This window comes from Heterodontus francisci, chromosome 6 (genome assembly GCF_036365525.1).
Source record: "Heterodontus francisci isolate sHetFra1 chromosome 6, sHetFra1.hap1, whole genome shotgun sequence".
Classification (NCBI taxonomy): domain Eukaryota; kingdom Metazoa; phylum Chordata; class Chondrichthyes; order Heterodontiformes; family Heterodontidae; genus Heterodontus; species Heterodontus francisci.
This window is the reverse complement of record NC_090376.1, coordinates 89,519,289-89,538,967: the sequence shown is the minus strand read 5'-3', so window position 1 is coordinate 89,538,967 and position 19,679 is coordinate 89,519,289. Positions and strand designations below refer to the sequence as shown.

Here is a 19,679-nt window from a genome sequence, read left to right as displayed (position 1 = left end):
GTGCAGGTGTGGCAACGACGTAAGTATAAAGCTGCGTCGGAATACACCAACGGTGAACTCATCTCACTGGCTAATGCTGCGGCTGCATCTACACTGCCTGGTCGGGGCAAAGCGCGAGAGTACATTCATCTCACTTCTAATTTATTTTGGTACTCACGTTGGGAGAACTATGATCAGATCGTGCCGCTTGCTTCCGACTTCTTGTTAGGCTGGCAATCCACCACCATATTGTATTATCTGTGCTTAGATCAATACAAACTCAGTTGAAGAGTCACCATAGACGTTGTACTTGATGCTTTATTGAGAGACTGTTCTTACATGTGCTCCTAGCTGGGCAACATGGTAGCATCACCTGGGTGATTACATCACTTCCAGTCATGTTGTATACATATGCATAAAAATATATTGAAATAGCTTCACTTACTTTCACAATCACAACAGGAAGGAAAGGTTTATAGTTGATGGGTGTTTTGTGATTGCAAGGTTGTTTACAGTGCAGTCCCACAAGGCTCAGTACTAGGTCCCTTGCTGCTCAATGACTTAATCATGTCCCCGACATTTATGTCTATGATGTTTTCGGATGATATGAAAATTGACCATGTGATTGTAATGAGGAAGAAAGCCATAGACTGCAGGACAATGTCAACAGACCGGTCAGGTGGGCAGAATAATGCAAATGGAATTCAATCCAGACAAATTTGATGTAATGCATGTGGGCAGGACAAAAAAGGCAAGGGAATACACAATAAATGGTGGGCTTCTGAGAAGTGTGGAGGAACAGAGGGACCTTAGGGCTGAATTTAGTGAGACAGTTTGGAGTGGGAATGGAGGCTGTGGGGCGGGGGGGGGGGGGGAGGGGGGGCGGGTGGTGGCTGGCAGAGAATAGTGTTGGATGCATTCACCAAGAAATCTGACCTTGTGACAACAGTTGCAGATTTAGTCAGCGGTGGGGGAAAGCACCAAGACAGCATTACCACACCGATGTGACAGGACTGGCATTTAAATTGTAGAACAGTTGGTTATAGTACATTTACATATAACTGAAAGTGATTCAGTGGGGGGCTTGGGATTAAGTGGAACACAGCAGTCCTCACATGACTTCGGATTCCCAGCCATTGAAAGGGGGCAGCACCGAGTCAAGGCCTCAGTGCTGCAACGGGAAGGCAGCTACAAACAGCACTGGATAGGGGAAGAAGGGGAGCAGAGGCCATTGATAGCCTGCAGTACTGGGTGCTCTGCACAGGTGGGCTTGGTCTCGGATGGTTGGCACGGGTGGCCGTACTGCTGGGTGAAAGGGTCAGGTGGCCATACTTTGGAGTGAGAGGGTTGGCTATCAGTAAGGGTGGGCACTGAGGATCATCAGTGCATAAGCCAAAAGGAGCAGCAAAGGCAAATTTGTCGCTGCAAGGACAGTGCTCTGGAGACCTAATAATCACCTGGCATGGGTCTCATATACCTAGTCTTTGAGGACCCCCATGGTGCGATGCAGCACCTCTGACAGAGGTAGGGTCAGAAGGCAGCTGTGCCTGCCAGTGAAGCTCAAGATCAAGAGCAGCCAGCTATGCAAAGAAGGGCCCACCTGCACCAGAGTGTGTACCGGACTCAACTCAGTTACCTCCAAATGTCTGAGGAACAGTGTCTCCAGGGAGGCCATCACCGACTTATGTGCCATGCTGCAGGAGAGCTGCGACCTATGGGATGTGGTGGTCACCCTATGCCCGTGGCCCTGAAGAGCACAATGGCAATTAACTTTTACGTGTCTGGCTCTTTCCAAGGATCCACTGGGGACATGTGTGGGGTCTCCTAGGCAGCAGCCCACTGCTTCATCTAGGTGACCAAAGCCCTGTTCAAAGGGCCGGTGGCTATATGCGCTATCCAACTGACTCTGACAGTCAGACAGAGCGGACCATCGGGTTCGGGGCCATCACAGGATTCCCTCAAGTGCAAGGTGTGATAGATTGTACACACGTGGCCATCTAGGCTCCAACGGACCAGCCAGCCGCCCTTATCAACAGGAAGGGCTTTCATTCCATCAACGTTCAAAAGTGTTTGCCCACTTCTATAACACCTACATACTTCGACAGTTCCAGATGCCTCAGCTTTTCAGGCCTCCCGCTCACCTTCAGGATTTTCGGGGACAAGGACTACTGTTGAAGACATGGCTACTAATGCCTGTGAGGAATCCTTGCACAGCAACAGAGGAGAGGTATAACACTTGCCGCGGCTCCACCAGAGCGAGCATTGAGCAGTGAAGGGATATAGACAGGTTAAGTGAGTAAGCAAGAGGTGGGGGCTGGAGTATAATGTGAGGCACTATGAGGTTATTCAGTTTGGTAGGAGGGATAGAAAAACAGAAGCTTTTTAAAATGGTGAAAACTATTAAATGTTGGCAGAGGGATTTGGGGGTCCTTGTACATGAAACACAGGAAGTTAACATGCAATCAGAACAACAATTAGGGAGGCAAATGATTATGTTGGCCATTATTGCAAGGGGCTAGAGTACAAGAGTAAGTATTGCTGCAATTATACAGGGCTTTGGTGAGACCACACCTAGAGTACTGTGCACAGTTTTGGTTTCCATGCCTAAAAAAGGATATACTTGCCTTAGTGGGAATGCAATGAAGATTCACTAAATTGATGTGATGAGAGTGTTTTCCTATGAGGAGAAGTTGAATAGAATGGGTCCATACTCTCTGGAGTTCAGAAGAATGAGAGGCAATCTAATTGAAACATAAGATTCTGAGAAGGCTTGACAGGGTAGGTGCTGAGACACTGTTTCCCCCACCCCCCCCACATTTGTGAGTCGAGAACTAGGGGGTCACAGTCTCAGAATAAGGGGACAGCCATTTAGGGCTGAGGAGAAAATTCTTCCACTCAGGCTTGTGAAGCTTTGGAATTCTCTACCCCCCCCACCACCGAGGGCTTTGGAGGTTTTGGGTGCAGAGTCAAGGCTGAAATCAATATAGCTTTGGACTCTAAGGGAATCAAGGGATATAGAGATCTGACAGGAAAGTGGAGCTGAATTCAAAGATCAGCCATGTCCTTATTGAATTCCAGAGCAGGCTTGAGGGGCTGTACGGCCTCCTCTTGCTCCTATTTCTTATATTATGTTCCTCAAAGGTTACTTTCCCATGGAATTCTTTGCTTCTCTCTGAAAAATTACATATCAAGTGATGCAGTGTTAATTCCTTTGCATAAGAAGATGGCCTTTGTGAAGAGTTGGTGACGGCATGCAACAGGTAATAACTCTGACCAGCTACAAGGCAACCACCATATGCTGGGAAGCATAGAAGGCTTGAAGGATGCATAAATTTGTGAAGATGACAATACTCCTGGTTTGTGTAATATTAATTGCATATCTTCAGTGGGGCAATGATTTTCACTTTTATCAGATTCAAAGCAATACTTGTGCTATTGTGAAGAATGGCATGCATAACAATACCCAGCTGCTCATCCTTTTCTATCTATTTTTATGGAAAGAACACAATCCCAGGAGATGAAAGTCAGGACTATGACACCACCACACAAACCTCAGGACTCTGTGTCACTCAAATCATTTGTAGCAAACCCAAACATGTATGCTTCAGGGTATTAATGAATTCTGTAAGCAGTGCAGAATAAATCACTGATCATATCACTGAATATAAATGAGGAAGGGGCAGAGGTGATGGGTGAAGAAAGGCTGTCTTGTTATGCAGAAACACAGCATACTCTGATTTCACAGACTCACGGATGAAATGGAGGATCCTCCACAAGAATAAACTGAACAACTCACTTGCTTCATTGCACATGCTGGTGCATGCAAACTTTCCATTAAGGCTGGATCTGTGCATCAGTCAGGCTGGATCTGTGCATCAGTCAGGCTGGATCTGTGCATCAGTCATATTTGCTCCAATCTTAGGCAAACATTAACAACTACTCAAGTTACACCCATCACAAAATTACTACTTGTAAATGCAGAAGTATTGTATGTTATTGCTGTAAAGTACAGAATAAATTAAATTCCCAGCTGTTCAACAAACTTTGCTTTGTCGATGGAGTAGCAGGTGATTCCATCCTTCTAAAGGGATGAACAGTAGAGTTGGACATGACATTTTAAATAAAGTAGGGGCCTTTTTGGACTCTTTGGTAAGCTTATTGCTGTGTTGCTTCACACTGTAACCCACTAGACGATATGCTTTCTCGTCTTCTTGGTTCAAAAAATCAACCAAAATATTTCCACTTTTTGCCAATCTTACAGCATATTAAATTAGTTTTCTGCTTATACCAGCTATAAGAAAATGCTAATACTTAGTTATGATGTATACTGCAGTGTTAGAAATTACCTGCTTGATCGATGTCTAGATGAAGTCTGTGATAAAGACAGAAAATTCTGGAACTACTCAGCAGGTCGGGCAGCATCTTTGGAGAGAGAAAAGGAGTTAACGTTTCAAGTCGAAGACCTTCCATCAGAACTTCAGATGAAAGGTCATCAACCTGAAACGTTGGGCCAGATTTTATTCTGGTGATGGGGGTCCTGGCATCAGGCCAGAAGGCAGGGGGAGATCACACCTTGGTCCTCCGTCAGACCCCAATTTCTATTCCACAGTGGGCAGTCAGTTGTAAGGGATGCCATCCCTTTAAGGGACTAGCTCCTGCCTCCATAGCTGCTAGCCAATCGGAGGGCCAGACATCTGCCGTACCAGCAGCGCCACTGGAGGTGGTGGCCACTGCTGGTTTTGCAGGAAGCCTGCAGTATTGAAGGATGGAGGAGCCCCCAGGAGAGGTGAGTGGGGTTGGGGTTGCCGTGGCCATTCAGGCAGGGTTGGGGGGTGGGGTAGTTGGTGAGGGTGGGGTGCGGGGGGGGGAGGTACGGCTACTGCCGCTTGGGAGGGACCTCCAGGGACCTTGGATTGCCCCAAAAAGAGGGACTACCCTCCAGACCCTGCTAGGAGGACGCCAGGCTTTACCTGGCAGCATCTCCCCGTAGCATGGGCCCCTCTGCCTTAAGAAAAAGGAAGTAGAAGCGGTTTGAGGCCCTTAAATGGGCAGTTAGGACCTGGCCTGGGGTAGGAAGGCCTTCCCTACCCTGTACAAAATGGCAGGGGGCTCGGGCAACGTTTTGAGTGGCGTCCCTTGCCATTTGATTTGCCCCCTCACCTCCGTGCCCGCCTCCAAGGTCAGAATAAAATCCTGCCCTTTAACTCTTTCTCTGCCAGACCTGCTGAGTATTTCCAGCATTTCCTGTCTTTATTTCAGATTTCCAGCATCAGCCATATTTTGCTCTTTTTGAAGTCTGTGATACGTCGATTGGAGAATGCCAGTGCCAACGTCCTGTTTAAGACCACTGTAATTAACCTTTTTAGTTAGCCAAATGAAAAGGTAAATTGTTAGGGAAAAGACTTTACTTGAGAATTACTTCTGCCTAGGGGCCTTTGGAGGTACCAGAATCCAAATCTTGCCTGTAAAGAGTACCAATACGATACAAATTAACTACATAATCATCAGAATATATCTAAACTGCAATAAAATGTGTCCTCTGCCCAATAAAACACACATATACATAACTATTGAAGAAAACTTTTAATGAACAAAAATGTGCTAGCAACATTTCAACATCTTTAAAAAGCAATGACACTGATTTAGCTACGAAGTGTACTTTTTAAAAATAATTATGACTGCAACATGTAAAGTTGAAACAAATTTTGCTCAAAAATAAAGCTTTTTAAATAATATTTCAAAAGTTAACCATTTTATAACATAAATAAAGGTGTAAGGAAGATAACTCATTAAAATTTTCTATTAAATGCCTTTACTTATTGGCTAAGAGTCCTGCATCTTCACCAAAATTAAAGGAGTTTTCTTATTAAAACATTAGCAGAAATGAAATATGTGACCATAATTTTAAGTGATTCAAAAACAAAAAAATATATAATTATGCACAATTGTTCTTTTCTGTTTTATAACAAATTGTGCAAACTCAGAACAGGTTTGACTTGAATAAAATGCAAGATAAATTACAGCATTTTGCTTATAAGTGCTGTAAAATATTATAAAAATGTTATAAACATTGATCATATTCTTCTATTACAGAAACCTGCTGATACTTTGCCATCTTTATAAGTAAGCTTTGAGGGGCTCCATATATTTAGATATTTTAATATAGCTTTTTTTTTTAGAGATAAAGCACTGAAAATGGCCCTTCGGCCCACCGAGTCTGTGCCGACCAAGAACCACCCATTTATATTAACCCTACAGTAATCCCATATTCCCTATCACCTCCCTACACTAGGGGCAATTTACAATGGCCAATTTACCTATCACCTGCAAGTCTTTTGGATGTGGGAGGAAACCGGAGCACCCGGCGAAAACCCACGCAGACACAGGGAGAACTTGCAAACTCCGCACAGGCACAGATCAGATGACAATTTAAAACTAACTTAGTTACATTTAAAAGCAAAAGAAACCTCAAAAAAACAGAACAGACCTCCCTGAGAACAAGCATAAACTTAGTCTGGCAAAAACACAACTTGTTCTGCATTTTTAAAACAAAAGAGCATGATTTGGTTTTTCAGAAAATAAAGAAATGAGAATTGCCCCCAATTGCTTCACGAATTGTTAAGTTCATTTTCACAAGAAGAAAAGGCGGTCAGCCAACTCTAGGTCAGGCTCTCTATGAACATTCTGAGCCACCAGAGTTGTAAGCTTGAAAGCATATTGACATGGAGCTGGAACACGAATCACACCCTGAAAAAGGACAAAATATGTGTATTTAAAAAATAAAAGATGAAAAGGGGCAGAAAGCAGTACAAAACTATCCACCATACAATGAAAACACCTTCAGCAAATAGATATTAATGATAGTTAATGCCATACTCAGGTGATCCAGAGAGAGTATTGATGAAATGAGTGCCATTCATTTTAGTGAGAAAAGAGCCAAATAACTCATTTAACCAGGATGAGTAACTGTACATTGCTTTAAATGCAGTTTATTCATGATAACCACAAGATGAGAGTAGAAGTATACACAACAGATGTAGTTGCTCTGATAAATCACAGAATGGACATCCTAGCAAGCCTTTGGAGAGAGATAACTTGATTCAGTGTCACACCACTTTCCAGCCAAGTCCCATGATCCTAGATTAGATTAGATTAGAGATACAGCACTGAAACAGGCCCTTCGGCCCACCGAGTCTGTGCCGACCATCAACCACCCATTTATACTAACCCGACACTAATCCCATATTCCTACCAAACATCCCCACCTGTCCCTATATTTCCCTACCACCTACCTATACTAGTGACAATCTATAATGGCCAATTTACCTATCAACCTGCAAGTCTTTTGGCTTGTGGGAGGAAACCGGAGCACCCGGAGAAAACCCACGCAGACACAGGGAGAACTTGCAAACTCCACACAGGCAGTACCCGGAATCGAACCCGGGTCCCTGGAGTTGTGAGGCTGCGGTGCTAACCACTGCGCCACTGTGCCGCCCCTACTTTTCAGGGAAGGAAAAAATACTAACTTTTTGTTTTAAAGAGAGGATGATTTAAAGTAAGCTAATTTCAACAAAAGAAGAATCTACAGGCAAAACCAAAATTGTTACTGACAAAATTGCATTTACTTCATTTTCAAGCCTCCTAGAGGATTTCTATTATTGACAGGCAAGCCCCCCACCTGCCAAGAATGAGGAAAATTAATTTCACCACATGAACATTGATCTTAAACTGATGAAGAAAAAAACTTGCTTTAAAAAACAACTGGAGACTTTGGCTGGAGAGAGACATTAGCATATCAACAGACAAGTACTTCAAAGAACAAAGGAGCTATTACCTGCTCCAATTTAATCCACAATGGACTTTTGATTACCATACATTAAAGCATTTCAGGTGAACGATACAAAAATAGGTGGGAAGGCATGTTGTGATGAGAAAACAAAGAATCTGTAAAGGGATATAGATCGGTTAAGTGAGTGGGCAAAAAACTTGGCAGATGGTGTTCAATGTGGGAAAGTGTGAGGTCATGCACTTTGGTAGGAAGAATAAAAAGGCAGATTATTATTTAGATGGAGAAAGACTACAAAATACTGCAGTACAGAGGGATCTGGGTGTTCTTGTGCATGAAACACAAAAGGTTAGCATGCAGGTGCAGCAAGTAATTAGGAAGGCAAATGGAATTTTGGCCGTTATTGCTAGGGGGTTAGAGTTTAAAAATAGGGAAATCTTGTTACAACCGTACAGGGTGTTGGTGAGGCCACATCTGGAGTATTGCGTACAGTTTTGGTCCCCGTATTTAAAGAAGGATATACTAGCATTGGAAGCAATTCAGTAAAGATTCCTGGGATGAAAGGGTTGTCTCATCAAGAACAGCTAAACAGCTTAGGCCTTTATTCATTGGAGTTTAGAAGAATGAGAGGTGATCTTATTGAAACATATAAGATTTTAAGGGGGCTTGACAGGGTAGATATTGAGAAGATGTTTCCACTAGTGGGGGAATCTCGAACTAGGGGACATAATTACAGAATAAGGGGGCACACATTTAAAACTGAGATGCGAAGGAATTTCTTCTCTCAGAGGGTGGTGAATATCTGGAATTCTCTACCTCAGGGAGTTGTGGAGGCTAGGTCACTAAATGTATTTAAGGAGGAGGTAGATAGATTTTTGAAATCTCGGGGAGTCAAGGGTTAGGCAGAGCAGGCACGAAACAGAAGTTGAGGACTGGGACAGATCAGCCATGATCTTATTGAATGGCGGGGCAGGCTTGAGGGGCTGAATGGCCTACTCCTGCTCCTATTTCTTATGTTCTTATGTTCAATGCCTGGCAGAAACCAGGCAGGGGAAGGCAGTTAAAATAATGATCCTGCTGCCTTCCCACCGGGTTCCGATATTATTGAGCAATATGCAAACTGAGTCCCAATGACAACATTGGGATACAACTGCATTATCAGTCCTCGGAACATAAGAACATAATAAACAGGAGCAGGATTAGACCATACGGCCGTCGTGCCTGCTCCACCATTCAATATGACCATGGCTGATCTTCTGCCTCAACTCCACTTTCCTGCCTACTCCCCATAACCCTGGATTCCTTGAGAGAGCAAATATCTGTCTATCTCAACCTTAAAAATATTTTCCCCCAGTGTTCTAGATTCTCCAGCGAAGGGAAACAACCGTGCAGTATCTACCCTGTCAAGCCCCTTCAGAATCTTGCAAGTTTCAATAAGATCACCTCTCAATCTTCCAAATTCCAGAGAATATAAATCCAATTTACTCAGCCTATCATCATCGGACAAATCTCTCATCCCAGGGACCAATCTATTGAGCCTTTGCTGTACCATCTCCAATGTAAGTATATCCTTCCTTAAATATGGAGACCAAAACTGCACACACTACTCCAGGTGTGGTCTCACTGAAGCCCTGTACAATTGTAGCAAGACCTCTTTATTCTTGTACTCCAAACCCTTTGCAATAAAGGCCAACATGCTGTTTCCCTTCCTAATTGCTTGCTAACTTTCTGTGTTCCTTGTACAAGCACACCTAAGTCCCTCTAATCATCAACATTTATGGAGGCCTAACTGCAGAGCAGTGACAGCTTCCATGTCAGGCCAAACCTGTCAGGAGGTGGATCCTGTGTCAGAAGCAGCCCAGGCAGATTAGGTCTTCTTGTGAGCCAGGAGAAGCAGTTGTGATCATCCAGGCCTCACAAGGAAGCCTGGAGTCTCTCTGCCCTGGGCTCTCTCCATCATTTAAAGGGGCAGCTTGTGCAAGGACTTTCTGGAAGGAACATTGGGCCCTGGCAGCCAAAATAGGCTGAGCCTGGTCTTCTGCTTTGTGGCTCACACACACACTGCTCCTGCACCCTCAACCCCTGCTCTCCCACTCCTCCATCCATTCAAATAGCTGTTTCAGAGGAGGGAAGTGAGTGCTGGAAATGGAACTCTTCCAAATGAGGTACCCAGCTTCAACATCAGGCATTCTCTGGTCTGATATAGAATAGTTAGATACCCCTAGTCTGCTCCAACACATCTTAGACCCTACCTCAGAAAAGCAACCCTACTGCACGAGTGTGACATTTTTCCATTCCAAGCCACATTGTCAAGGTAAAGAGGCAGATTTGTGCCAAAAGAAACTAGATTCAGACAGTCCAAAACCAACTCGCATAGGGCTCTTACAGCCAGTAGTTAATGGAGAGTTGAACTCAGGTCCCAGGGATGAATGGACTAATCCACTGCACCATCCAAATCCTCTCCTTATTTGTTAAAGCCAAGGCCAAGTACTGTTCTCCTGTCAAATATTCAGGGAGGCTTCCGTTGATGCCACTCAGTATCTGGCCACTTAGAGGTGCACAAGACAAGCACAAGTGAAGACAGCACTGACTTTCCCCTTCTCCTGCTGAAAAGTGACCTCCTTTTCATAAACAGACACTCAGCAAATAGTGTGGTGAAATCCTGGGCATGAATTTCGGCAGCACAGTGGTTAGCACCACAGCCTCACAGCTCCAGCAACCTGGATTTGGTTCTGGGTACTGCCTGTGCGGAGTTTGCAAGTTCTCCCTGTGACCGCGTGGGCTTCCTCCAGGTGCTCCAATTTCCTCCCACATGCCAAAGACTTGCAGGTTGATAGGTAAATTGGCCATTGTAAAAATTGCCCCTAGTATAGGTAGATGGTAGGAGAATTGAGGGAAGGTGGGGATGTGAGAGGGAAAATGGGATTAATGTAGGATTAGTATAAAATGGGTGGTTGATGGTCGGCACAGACTCGGTGGGCCGAACAGCCTGTTTCGGTGCTGTATCTCTCTACGACTCTAATTTGCAGCCCCACATTCTAAATTGCAATATACTGGCACAGCACAAAGTAAATCAACAACGAAGTCCATTCTATAAATCCAGTTTTTGTAAACCCAGCATTTATGGACAGTTTAGAATAAGAAAAAAGCATGCTAAGAAAATCCTATTTGAATATTGGTTTTATTTTTTAAGTAGGATTTTAGGATTAAGGTCTGTTTAGATAAGCATTTTTTTAAATAAAGGGAATATTACATTGCTCAAAAATCAATATTACTTGACAAATCCTGTTCACGAGACTAAGGTAATGCCAAATTTATTCATGGTAATTGTTACTGAAAAATGTTTGGATGTTGCAGAGTTGAAGAGAAAGAAACAGCTGTAAAATGAAATAATAATGTATTCAATTTTTTAAAATTACTTACTGGCCAGTTGTAATAGAGGTGACACAGCTTGTAAGTTAATCTCTGCACATGGTCTGGTTTCATGCTACTGTTGTCATACACAACATTGTAGTATGTCGGGGAAACAGTGCCTTGACGTGCACATTGACTGATTAGGAAAAAGTCATACCTATTGATATCATAAAACAAAATTAGGTCACATTCAGAACACTAATCTAGCTGGTACTATTACATGAGGGGAGATCTGCAACATTTTAAGTACTTGTAGATATATTGACTTATTAATGGCGATTTTCTGGCTTTATGCCTGTGGTAAAGGGCAAAATCTCCCATCTGTCTCTGATAAGGTTGTTACCCCCAAGTAACAGCCAGAGGTGGGGTCTCTCAACGCCAGACGGTCCTGGTTCCCTGATTCAGAAGCGACCCAGCCCATTACTGGAGGCTGATGTGTCTCATATCTCATGACATAAAGGGCCAAGAGCACTGGTTGTGCCTTGGTGAGGGTGAGGCAGGGGGATGGTGGCTGGAACTTTACGTTGGGTGAGAGGCCCCACCCACTGGCCGAAAAGTTGGTGGCGAGCCTGCCTCCGCTGGGCCTGGGCAGCCAGACCATGATTTTCGCTCCCCGGGCCCTAAATTTGTTGTGGACAGGACTTCCACATCTTTGAGGCAGGACATTCTGCCTCATGGAGTTGCTGGCCTATCAGCCAGTCGGCAGCTCTTCGTCCCAGCAGCGCCACTGGGAGCGATGGCCACTGCTGAGATTACACCCAGCTTCAGGAGGAAGAGGAAGGATGAAAGTAGATAGGTTTTAGGGACCTCGCCGGGGACCATCAGCTGGGCCCCAGCATGCAAGGGGGAGTCGTTTAGGTGTGGGGGCTGGGGGTAGGTGTGTTGTGCATTAGGGGCAGTTGGGGCTTCAAGGTGGCCAATCAGGAGGGCCCACACCTCCTCCCACCCCTCAGCCCACAAGCAGGCCACCTGGTTTTACCAGGTAGTGTTCTTGAGGCATTTGCCGTCCAGTCGCCAAGGGTAAAATACGCGGGATGGGGCCCTTATTTGTCAGTTAATAGGCCACTTAAGGGTCTTGATTGGCCTGGGGCAGGCAGGCCATTTCTCATGGCAAAGGCCGCTTATGCCACCACCACCCCCCCCCCCCACCCACCCCACCTCCCACTCAATTTTATGCCACCCGACTGGTGTTTCAGAGAGGGGGATCTGAGCATTAGATTTTCTGGAAGTCGCCTACATTATGGTTGCGTGGCGCAGGTAGGCATGAAATTGTGCTCACAGATGAGTTGGCAACTGGCTATCCCATGTAAATCAGGAGGCCCCCCACTTTCCCTACAATAAACAGCAATGTCAGGCTGGAGTGTCTCGACATTTGTGATCCTTGTGTAACCTTAGATTTTCAGTGATTGCTGTTTAATGTGGAAACTACTCTATTCATTTATAGTTCTAACAAACCATTCAGGACGAGTAGCCTCGTTGTCAACCACAGTGCCAACTGGTGGATTTTGAAGCATTCCGTCCACATCAGCAAAGAATCTGCAGGTACTTTTCTTCCGAACTACAATGATAGTAACTTTGGGGCTAAAAAGAAGATAGATTTTCAGTAAAATGTATACAGAACTGAGGGAGTGTTAAGGTTGCATAATCAGTGTGTATTATTGTTCATTAAAACCTTTCTTCCAGTCAATTAATTTCAGATCGTAGTCCAGCATATTACAAAACAACCATTGTTCCTACCACATCATTGAAATTTAAGCTTTAAAAGTGAACTATAATTTGACTAACAGTTATACTAATAATGGAAGCATAGCACAGGACAGTGATGTGCGGTTCCTGCAGGATGTGCAAGTTTTAAATTGCAGACAACGGCTAACAAACGACACTAACTTCAAACTGTTTCAAACTGAACTTAATTAAACTCAAGATCTCGGAACTTTAGGTAGAACTGGTGACAGTCTGTCACATCAGGAAGGGAAAGAAGTTTTTCAAACAAGAGGTTCAGAGGGTGGCCTCCCTGCAAAGAAAGGAAACTGCAGTGGTAGGGGAAAGAGTGGTAACAATCCATCAGTCAGAGGAAGTGAGGAGGGACAAGCGAAATGTGGACATGCAGATTAAATTATCTTCTCCAATAAGTTTGAAAGACTGGCTTCCTGTGGGAAGGATGAGGACTATTGGCAGGACAACTAAATGACTCAGACAGATCTGGCGGGGGAGGAAGGTTATCAATTCAGTCAGAGATGGAGTTGTAATGGCCCCAATTTTGTGGTCAGTGGCGAAGTGACAGCGCTCGCTGCTGACCTCGAAGAAAGCTGCCCAGAGATCTATCAATCTCTGTGGCATGGACTTCCCCTTTCCTGATATCAGTTTGAATCTGGCCCAACTCAAGGAGATCTCCAGGCATCCAGCAACATTGATGTCAGCAAACAGGGTAAGCAGCCAATCACATTGAAGTATTCTCAAAGACAACAAACCACGAAGTAACATGCACTGTAAAACTTCACTTTTAATTAAAATTTTACAGAGCAAAATAAGTGATTGGGACATACATGAGACTGAGGTAGAAATTGCACTATCGTATGCAAATCATTAAAACATTTAAAACTATAACTTTTTCATAATGGAGAAATGTGACATGCCATAAATATAAAATTAATTTTTGAAAGACAGTGATGCTGTTCAGCAGTAATTATCAAGTTAGTACACAGTTTAAAAATCCCATTCTACCTCATTCAACGAAGTGGAACTTTTCCAAGTGTTTTTACAGTGAAACTAATAGCATAAAAAGCCAAGTTCTCATCATTTCTACTTGACTGTAGTCTGGTACACTTCAACAGAATACCCTATGAAGAAGCATAGAATCACTGACAGCAACTTCTGGATTTCCACTTTTAATGGTGCATGTGTAGACTCCAGAGATTGCTGTCAGTTTCAGAAGCAGACACTAATAGTTTCACCAACATTCACCAAAATCCAGGCCATTAGAAAACCAGATACTTAGAGGGGTTAACACTGTCAGTCAAGTTATGCCCACCATGGGTGAAAATTTGTTGGAGTGGCTTTGCTACACCCCCAAAGCTGAAGTTAGACGTCCCACACTATTTTTGAGTTTTAACCTCAGGCAACTTGCTGGATGAGGGAGGGCCGTCTCCCATGCTTCTTCTGGTCCCACAAGGTAAAATTAAAAACATCTTCTGGTATGTGTTCCAAGCTTCCTCCATCAGTCCCTTTAATGATTGCTAGTTAGGCTGGCCAGATGCCTGGTGTAAGTGCAAGAAGAATCACTTGGTGCACATTCTGTTCATTTGTATCCGATAACTGTAATCAATGTCCTATAGCCAGTGTTGCATACTTAAGCAGCCTCCCGCGTGTATCAGGCAAGCTTGCCTGAAAATTGCATCAGACTGGCCTTGAGCATCAAAGTGGCAGCAGAGGTGTCCCCCAATCCCGCTCAAATTTTCAACTGCTGGCCAGCCACTTTTCAGTTGAGCTCTTTTGCAATACTGACCAAGATGCTTTGTTACTTTCCACATGTTAGGGTAATGGACATTTAGCAAAGGGTGGAATAGATTATGGAATCTAACAATACAGGAAAGGAAAGGGCCGAAATTCTATAAATCCTGTAAAGAGAGTTTAGGAAGCAGGCTTAGCAGCAGGACTTCAAGAGTAGTAACCTTCAAATTTCTCCCCATGTCACATACTAGAATAGGTAAATATAAAATTAGGCAGCTAAAAGTGAGTAGGACTAAGGAACATAGATACAAACGAGGAAAAGTAAACTTACAATGTCAGGAAATTATTCTTTACATTTTATTCTTTTCAGTTTGCAAAACTCTCGCATGCGAGACAGAGATTGTGAGTTCAAGTCATGCTGCAGGACTCGAGCACAAAAAACAAAGGCTTTTGCTGAGACCGCATCTGGAATACTGTGTGAAGTTTTGGTCTTCACATTTAAGAAAGGATATATTTGCATTAGAGGCAGTGCAACAAAAGTTCACTAGATTGGTCCCTGGGATGAGAGGGTTGTCCTATGATGAGAGGCTGAGTAAATTGGGCCTATATTCTCTGGAGTTCAGAAGAATAAGAGGCGATCTCACTGAAAGAATACAAGATTCTGAAGGGGCTGGATAGGGTAGACACAGAGTTTGTTTCCGTTGGTCAAGGAATCCAAAACACGGGGGCACAGTCTTAGGATAAATCTGATCATTTTGGACTGAGATGAGGAGAAATTACTTCACTGAAAGGGTTGTGAATTTTTGGAATTCTCTATCCCAGAGGGTTGTGGATGATCCATCATTGAATACATTTAAGGCTGGGATAGACAGATTTTTGGTCCCTCAGGGAATCAAAGGATATGGCGAGCAGGCAGGAAAGTGCAGTTGAAGCCGAAAATCAGCCATGATCATACTGAATGGCGGAGCAAGCTCAATGGACCATAAGATCTACTCCTGCTCCTATTTCTTGTGTTCTTGTGACACTCCAGTGCAATATTGAGGGAGGACTGCACTGTTGGAGGTGCTGTCTTTCGGGTGAGACATTAAACCAAGGCCCTATCTGCTCTTTCAGGTGAATGCAAAAGATCCCATGGCACTATTTTGAAGAGCGGGAGAGTTATCCCCAGTGTCCCAGCCAATACTTATCCCTCAATCAACATCACATGAAAAAATTATCTGTTCATTATCACATTGATGTTTGTGGGAGCTTGCTGTGTGAAAATTGGCTGCCATGTTTCCTACATTACAACAGCTAGATATTCAACTGCAATTACAAATCCATGAGGTGGTGGCACAGTGGTATACAGTAGGGAGGGAGTTGTCCTGGGAGTCCTCAACATCGACTCTGTACCCCATGAAGTCTCATGGCATCAGGTCAAACATGGGCAAGGTAACCTCCTACTGATTACCACCTACCACCCTCCCTCAGGTGATGACTCAGTACTCCACCATGTTGAATACCACTTGGAGGAAGCACTGAGGGTGGCAAGGGCACAAAATGTACTCCGGGTGGGGGACTTCAATGTCCATCACCAAGAGTGGCTCGGTAGCACCACTACTGACCGAGCTGGCCGAGTCCTAAAGGACATAGCTGCTAGATTGGGTCTGCGGCAGGTGGTGGGGGAACCAACACGAGGGAAAAACATACTTGACCTCTTCCTCACCAATCTGCCTGCTGCAGATGCTTCTGTCCATGACTGTATTGGTAGCAGTGACCACGGCACAGTCCTTGTGGAGACGAAGTCCCGTCTTCACATTGAGGATACCGTCCATCGTGTTGTGTGGCACTATCACCGTGCTAATTGGGATAGATTTCGAACAGAACTAGCAATGCAAAACTGGGCATCCATGAGGCGCTATGGGCCATCAGCAGCAGCAGAATTGTACTTAACCACAATCTGTAACCTCATTACCCGGCATATCCCCCACTCTACCATTACCATCAAGCCAGGAGACCAACCCTGGTTCAATGAACAGTGCAGGAGGGCATGCCAGGAGCAGCACCAGGCATACCTCAAAATGAGGTGTCAATCTGGTGAAGCTACAACACAGGACTATCTGTGTGCCAAACTGCATAAGCAGCATGCGATAGACAGAGCTAAGTGATCCCAAAGCCAACGGATCAGATCTAAGCTCTGCAGTCCTGCCACATCCAGCTGTGAATGGTGGTGGACAATTAAACAACTAACTGGAGGAGGTGGCTCCACAAATATCCCCATCTCAATGATGGGGGAGTCCAGCACATCAGTGCAAAAGATAAGGCTGAAGCATTTGCAACAATCTTCAGCCAGAAGTGCCAAGTTGATGATCCAACTCGGCCTCCTCCTGAAATCCCCAGCATCACAGATGCCAGACTTCAGCCAATTCGATTCACTCCGCGTGATATCAAGAAACGACTGAAGGCATTGGATACTGCAAAAGCTATGGGCCCTGACAATATTCCGGCAATAGTACTGGAGACCTGTGCTCCAGAACTTGCCACGCCCCTAGCCAAGCTGTTCCAGTACAGCTACAACACTGGCATCTACCCGCAAGGTGGAAAATTGCCCAGGTATGTCCTGTACACAAAAAGCAGGACAAGTCCAACCCGGCCAATTACCGCCCCATCAGCCGACTCTCTATCATCAGTAAAGTGATGGAAGGTGTCATCAACAGTGCTATCAAGCAGCACTTGCTTAGCAATAACCTGCTCAGTGACGCTCAGTTTGGGTTCCGCCAGGGCCACTCACCTCCTGACCTCATTACAGCCTTGGTTCAAACATGGACAAAAGGGCTGAACTCAAGAGGTGAGGTAAGAGTGACTGCCCTTGACATCAAGGCAGCATTTGACCGAGCATGGCATCAAGGAGCCCTAGCAAAACTGAGGTCAATGGGAATCAGGGGGAAAACCCTCCGCTGGCTGGAGTCATATCTAGCACAAAAGAAAATGGTTGTGGTTGTTGGGTCAATCATCTGAGCTCCAGGACATCACTGCAAGAGTTCCTCAGGGTAGTGTCCTTGGCCCAACCATCTTCAGCTGCTTCATCAATGACCTTCCTGCAATCATAAGGTCAGAAGTGGGGATGTTTGCGGATGATTGCACCATGTTCAGCACCATTTGTGACTCCTCAGATACTGAAGCAGTCAGTGTAGAAATGCAGCAAGACCTGGACAATATCCAGGCTTGGGCTGATAAGTGGCAAGTAACATTCGCGCCACACAAGTGCCAGGCAATGACCATCTCCAACAAGAGAGAATCTAACCATCTCCCCTTGACATTCAACAGCAATACCATCGCTGAATCCCCCACTATCAACATCCCAGGGATTACCATTGACCAGAAACTGAACTGGAGTAGCCATATAAATACCACGGTTGCAAGAGCAGGTCAGAGGCTAGGAATCCTAAGGCGAGTAACTCACCTCCTGACTCCCCAAAGCCTGTCCACCATCTACAAGGCACAAGTCAGGAGTGTGATGGAATACTCTCCACTTGCCTGGATGGGTGCAGCTCCAACAACACTCAAGAAGCTCGACATCATCCAGAACAATGCAGCCCGCTTGATTGGCACCCCATCTACAAACATTCACTCCCTCCACCATCGATGCACAGTGGCAGCAGTGTGCACATCTACAAGATGCACTGCAGCAACGCACCAAGGCTCCTTAGACAACACCTTCCAAACCCGCGACCTCTACCAACTAGAAGGACAAGGGCAGCAAATACATGGGAACACCACCACCTGCAAGTTCCCCTCCAAGTCACACACCATCCTGACTTGGAACTGTATCACCGTTCCTTCACTGTGGCTGGGTCAAAATCCTGGAACTCCATTCCTAACAGCACTGTGGGTATACCTACCCCAAATGGACTGCAGCGGTTCAAGAAGGCAGCTCACCACCACCTTCTCAAGGGCAATTAGGGATGGGCAATAAATGCTGGCCTGGCCAGCGTCGCCCACATCCCATGAATGAATAAAAAAAAAATGTAGCTCCACATAGCTTTTTTAAAAATTTAACTTAGGAATTTGAAAAATAACGAGTATGCAGACATATCACATTCTTGCTTTGGAGCAAGATATTGTTACAAAAAGTTTGTTATATGTACATAAACTTTGGTGCTTTCATATTTATATATACACTCATTATTGTGTGAATTAGAGAGTTCACTGCTTAAGTAGTTTAAATGTTTTGGTGCTTCTGACATAAAAACATCTGAACCTTACCTATAGTCTGAGTTTACCATCTTGAAGCTGTCCAGTATTTGGGGCACTTCATAGTCTACCAGTGTCATTAGTTGCCCATCCCCTACACCATCACGATAAACTACAATGCGGCCAGGCAAGACGTGATTCACTTCAAGCCATTTGTTTAGAGCACCTATAAATAATACGTTAATCATGAACTGACATTATCAAGTGGATAACACTTTTCAGACTTTTTCACTAGAGCAAGTAAAATATTTACAACAAACCTGAATGGGCCTTATAAGTTCATAAAGTTGAGGGCTATTATTTCTGGTGAATGGAACATTTTATCTATGGCAAGGTGCCTGCTATAAATCACCTGAGAATTCAGTGCCAGCATCAAGCATTCTCAGGGGGGGATGCACTAACAGTTTAACATACAGCACTGCTTAGTCTACACTACTGACTAAATGCTCACGATCAAGGATCAGAAATGGTTTCTCTTTATTGAGGTTCATACTCTGATCCTTACCTGAGACTAACAGGAAAGAAAAATTCATTACATTTTTAATTCTTATTTCCACAGAAACTGTAAGAATGATGTCAGAGACAGGGAGAAAAATAATCAAGGATCTTCAGCATCTGCCACTGTCAGCAGAAATTGATGCACTTCATCATGAACCATCGCACTTGCATTCACCAGCCCAAATAGGTTAATGTGTAGTAATACAAGTAGTTGAAATAAGGAATTGACATAGGGTGATCCATAACTCAATTAGAAGCCAAAGGATGAGATATTGGAGGTGAAATGTGATGAACCTGAGACCTTGTCTGTTGAGTATTC

At 44.4% G+C, this 19,679-nt stretch overlaps 1 protein-coding gene across 1 annotated transcript in view; it reads right to left on the bottom strand.

Moving 5' to 3' along the window:
• Positions 1 to 6,609: 6,609 nt before the first annotated feature.
• Positions 6,610 to 19,679, bottom strand: part of LOC137370992 (piwi-like protein 4) — a 157,235-nt gene continuing 144,165 nt past the window's right edge. The window contains exons 17-20 of the mRNA XM_068032897.1: positions 18,875 to 19,028; positions 12,635 to 12,760; positions 11,189 to 11,336; positions 6,610 to 6,726 (exon numbers count right to left, since the gene is read on the bottom strand). Of these exons, the coding sequence (XP_067888998.1) occupies positions 6,610 to 6,726; positions 11,189 to 11,336; positions 12,635 to 12,760; positions 18,875 to 19,028 (545 nt within the window). The remainder of the gene's footprint in view (positions 6,727 to 11,188; positions 11,337 to 12,634; positions 12,761 to 18,874; positions 19,029 to 19,679) is intronic.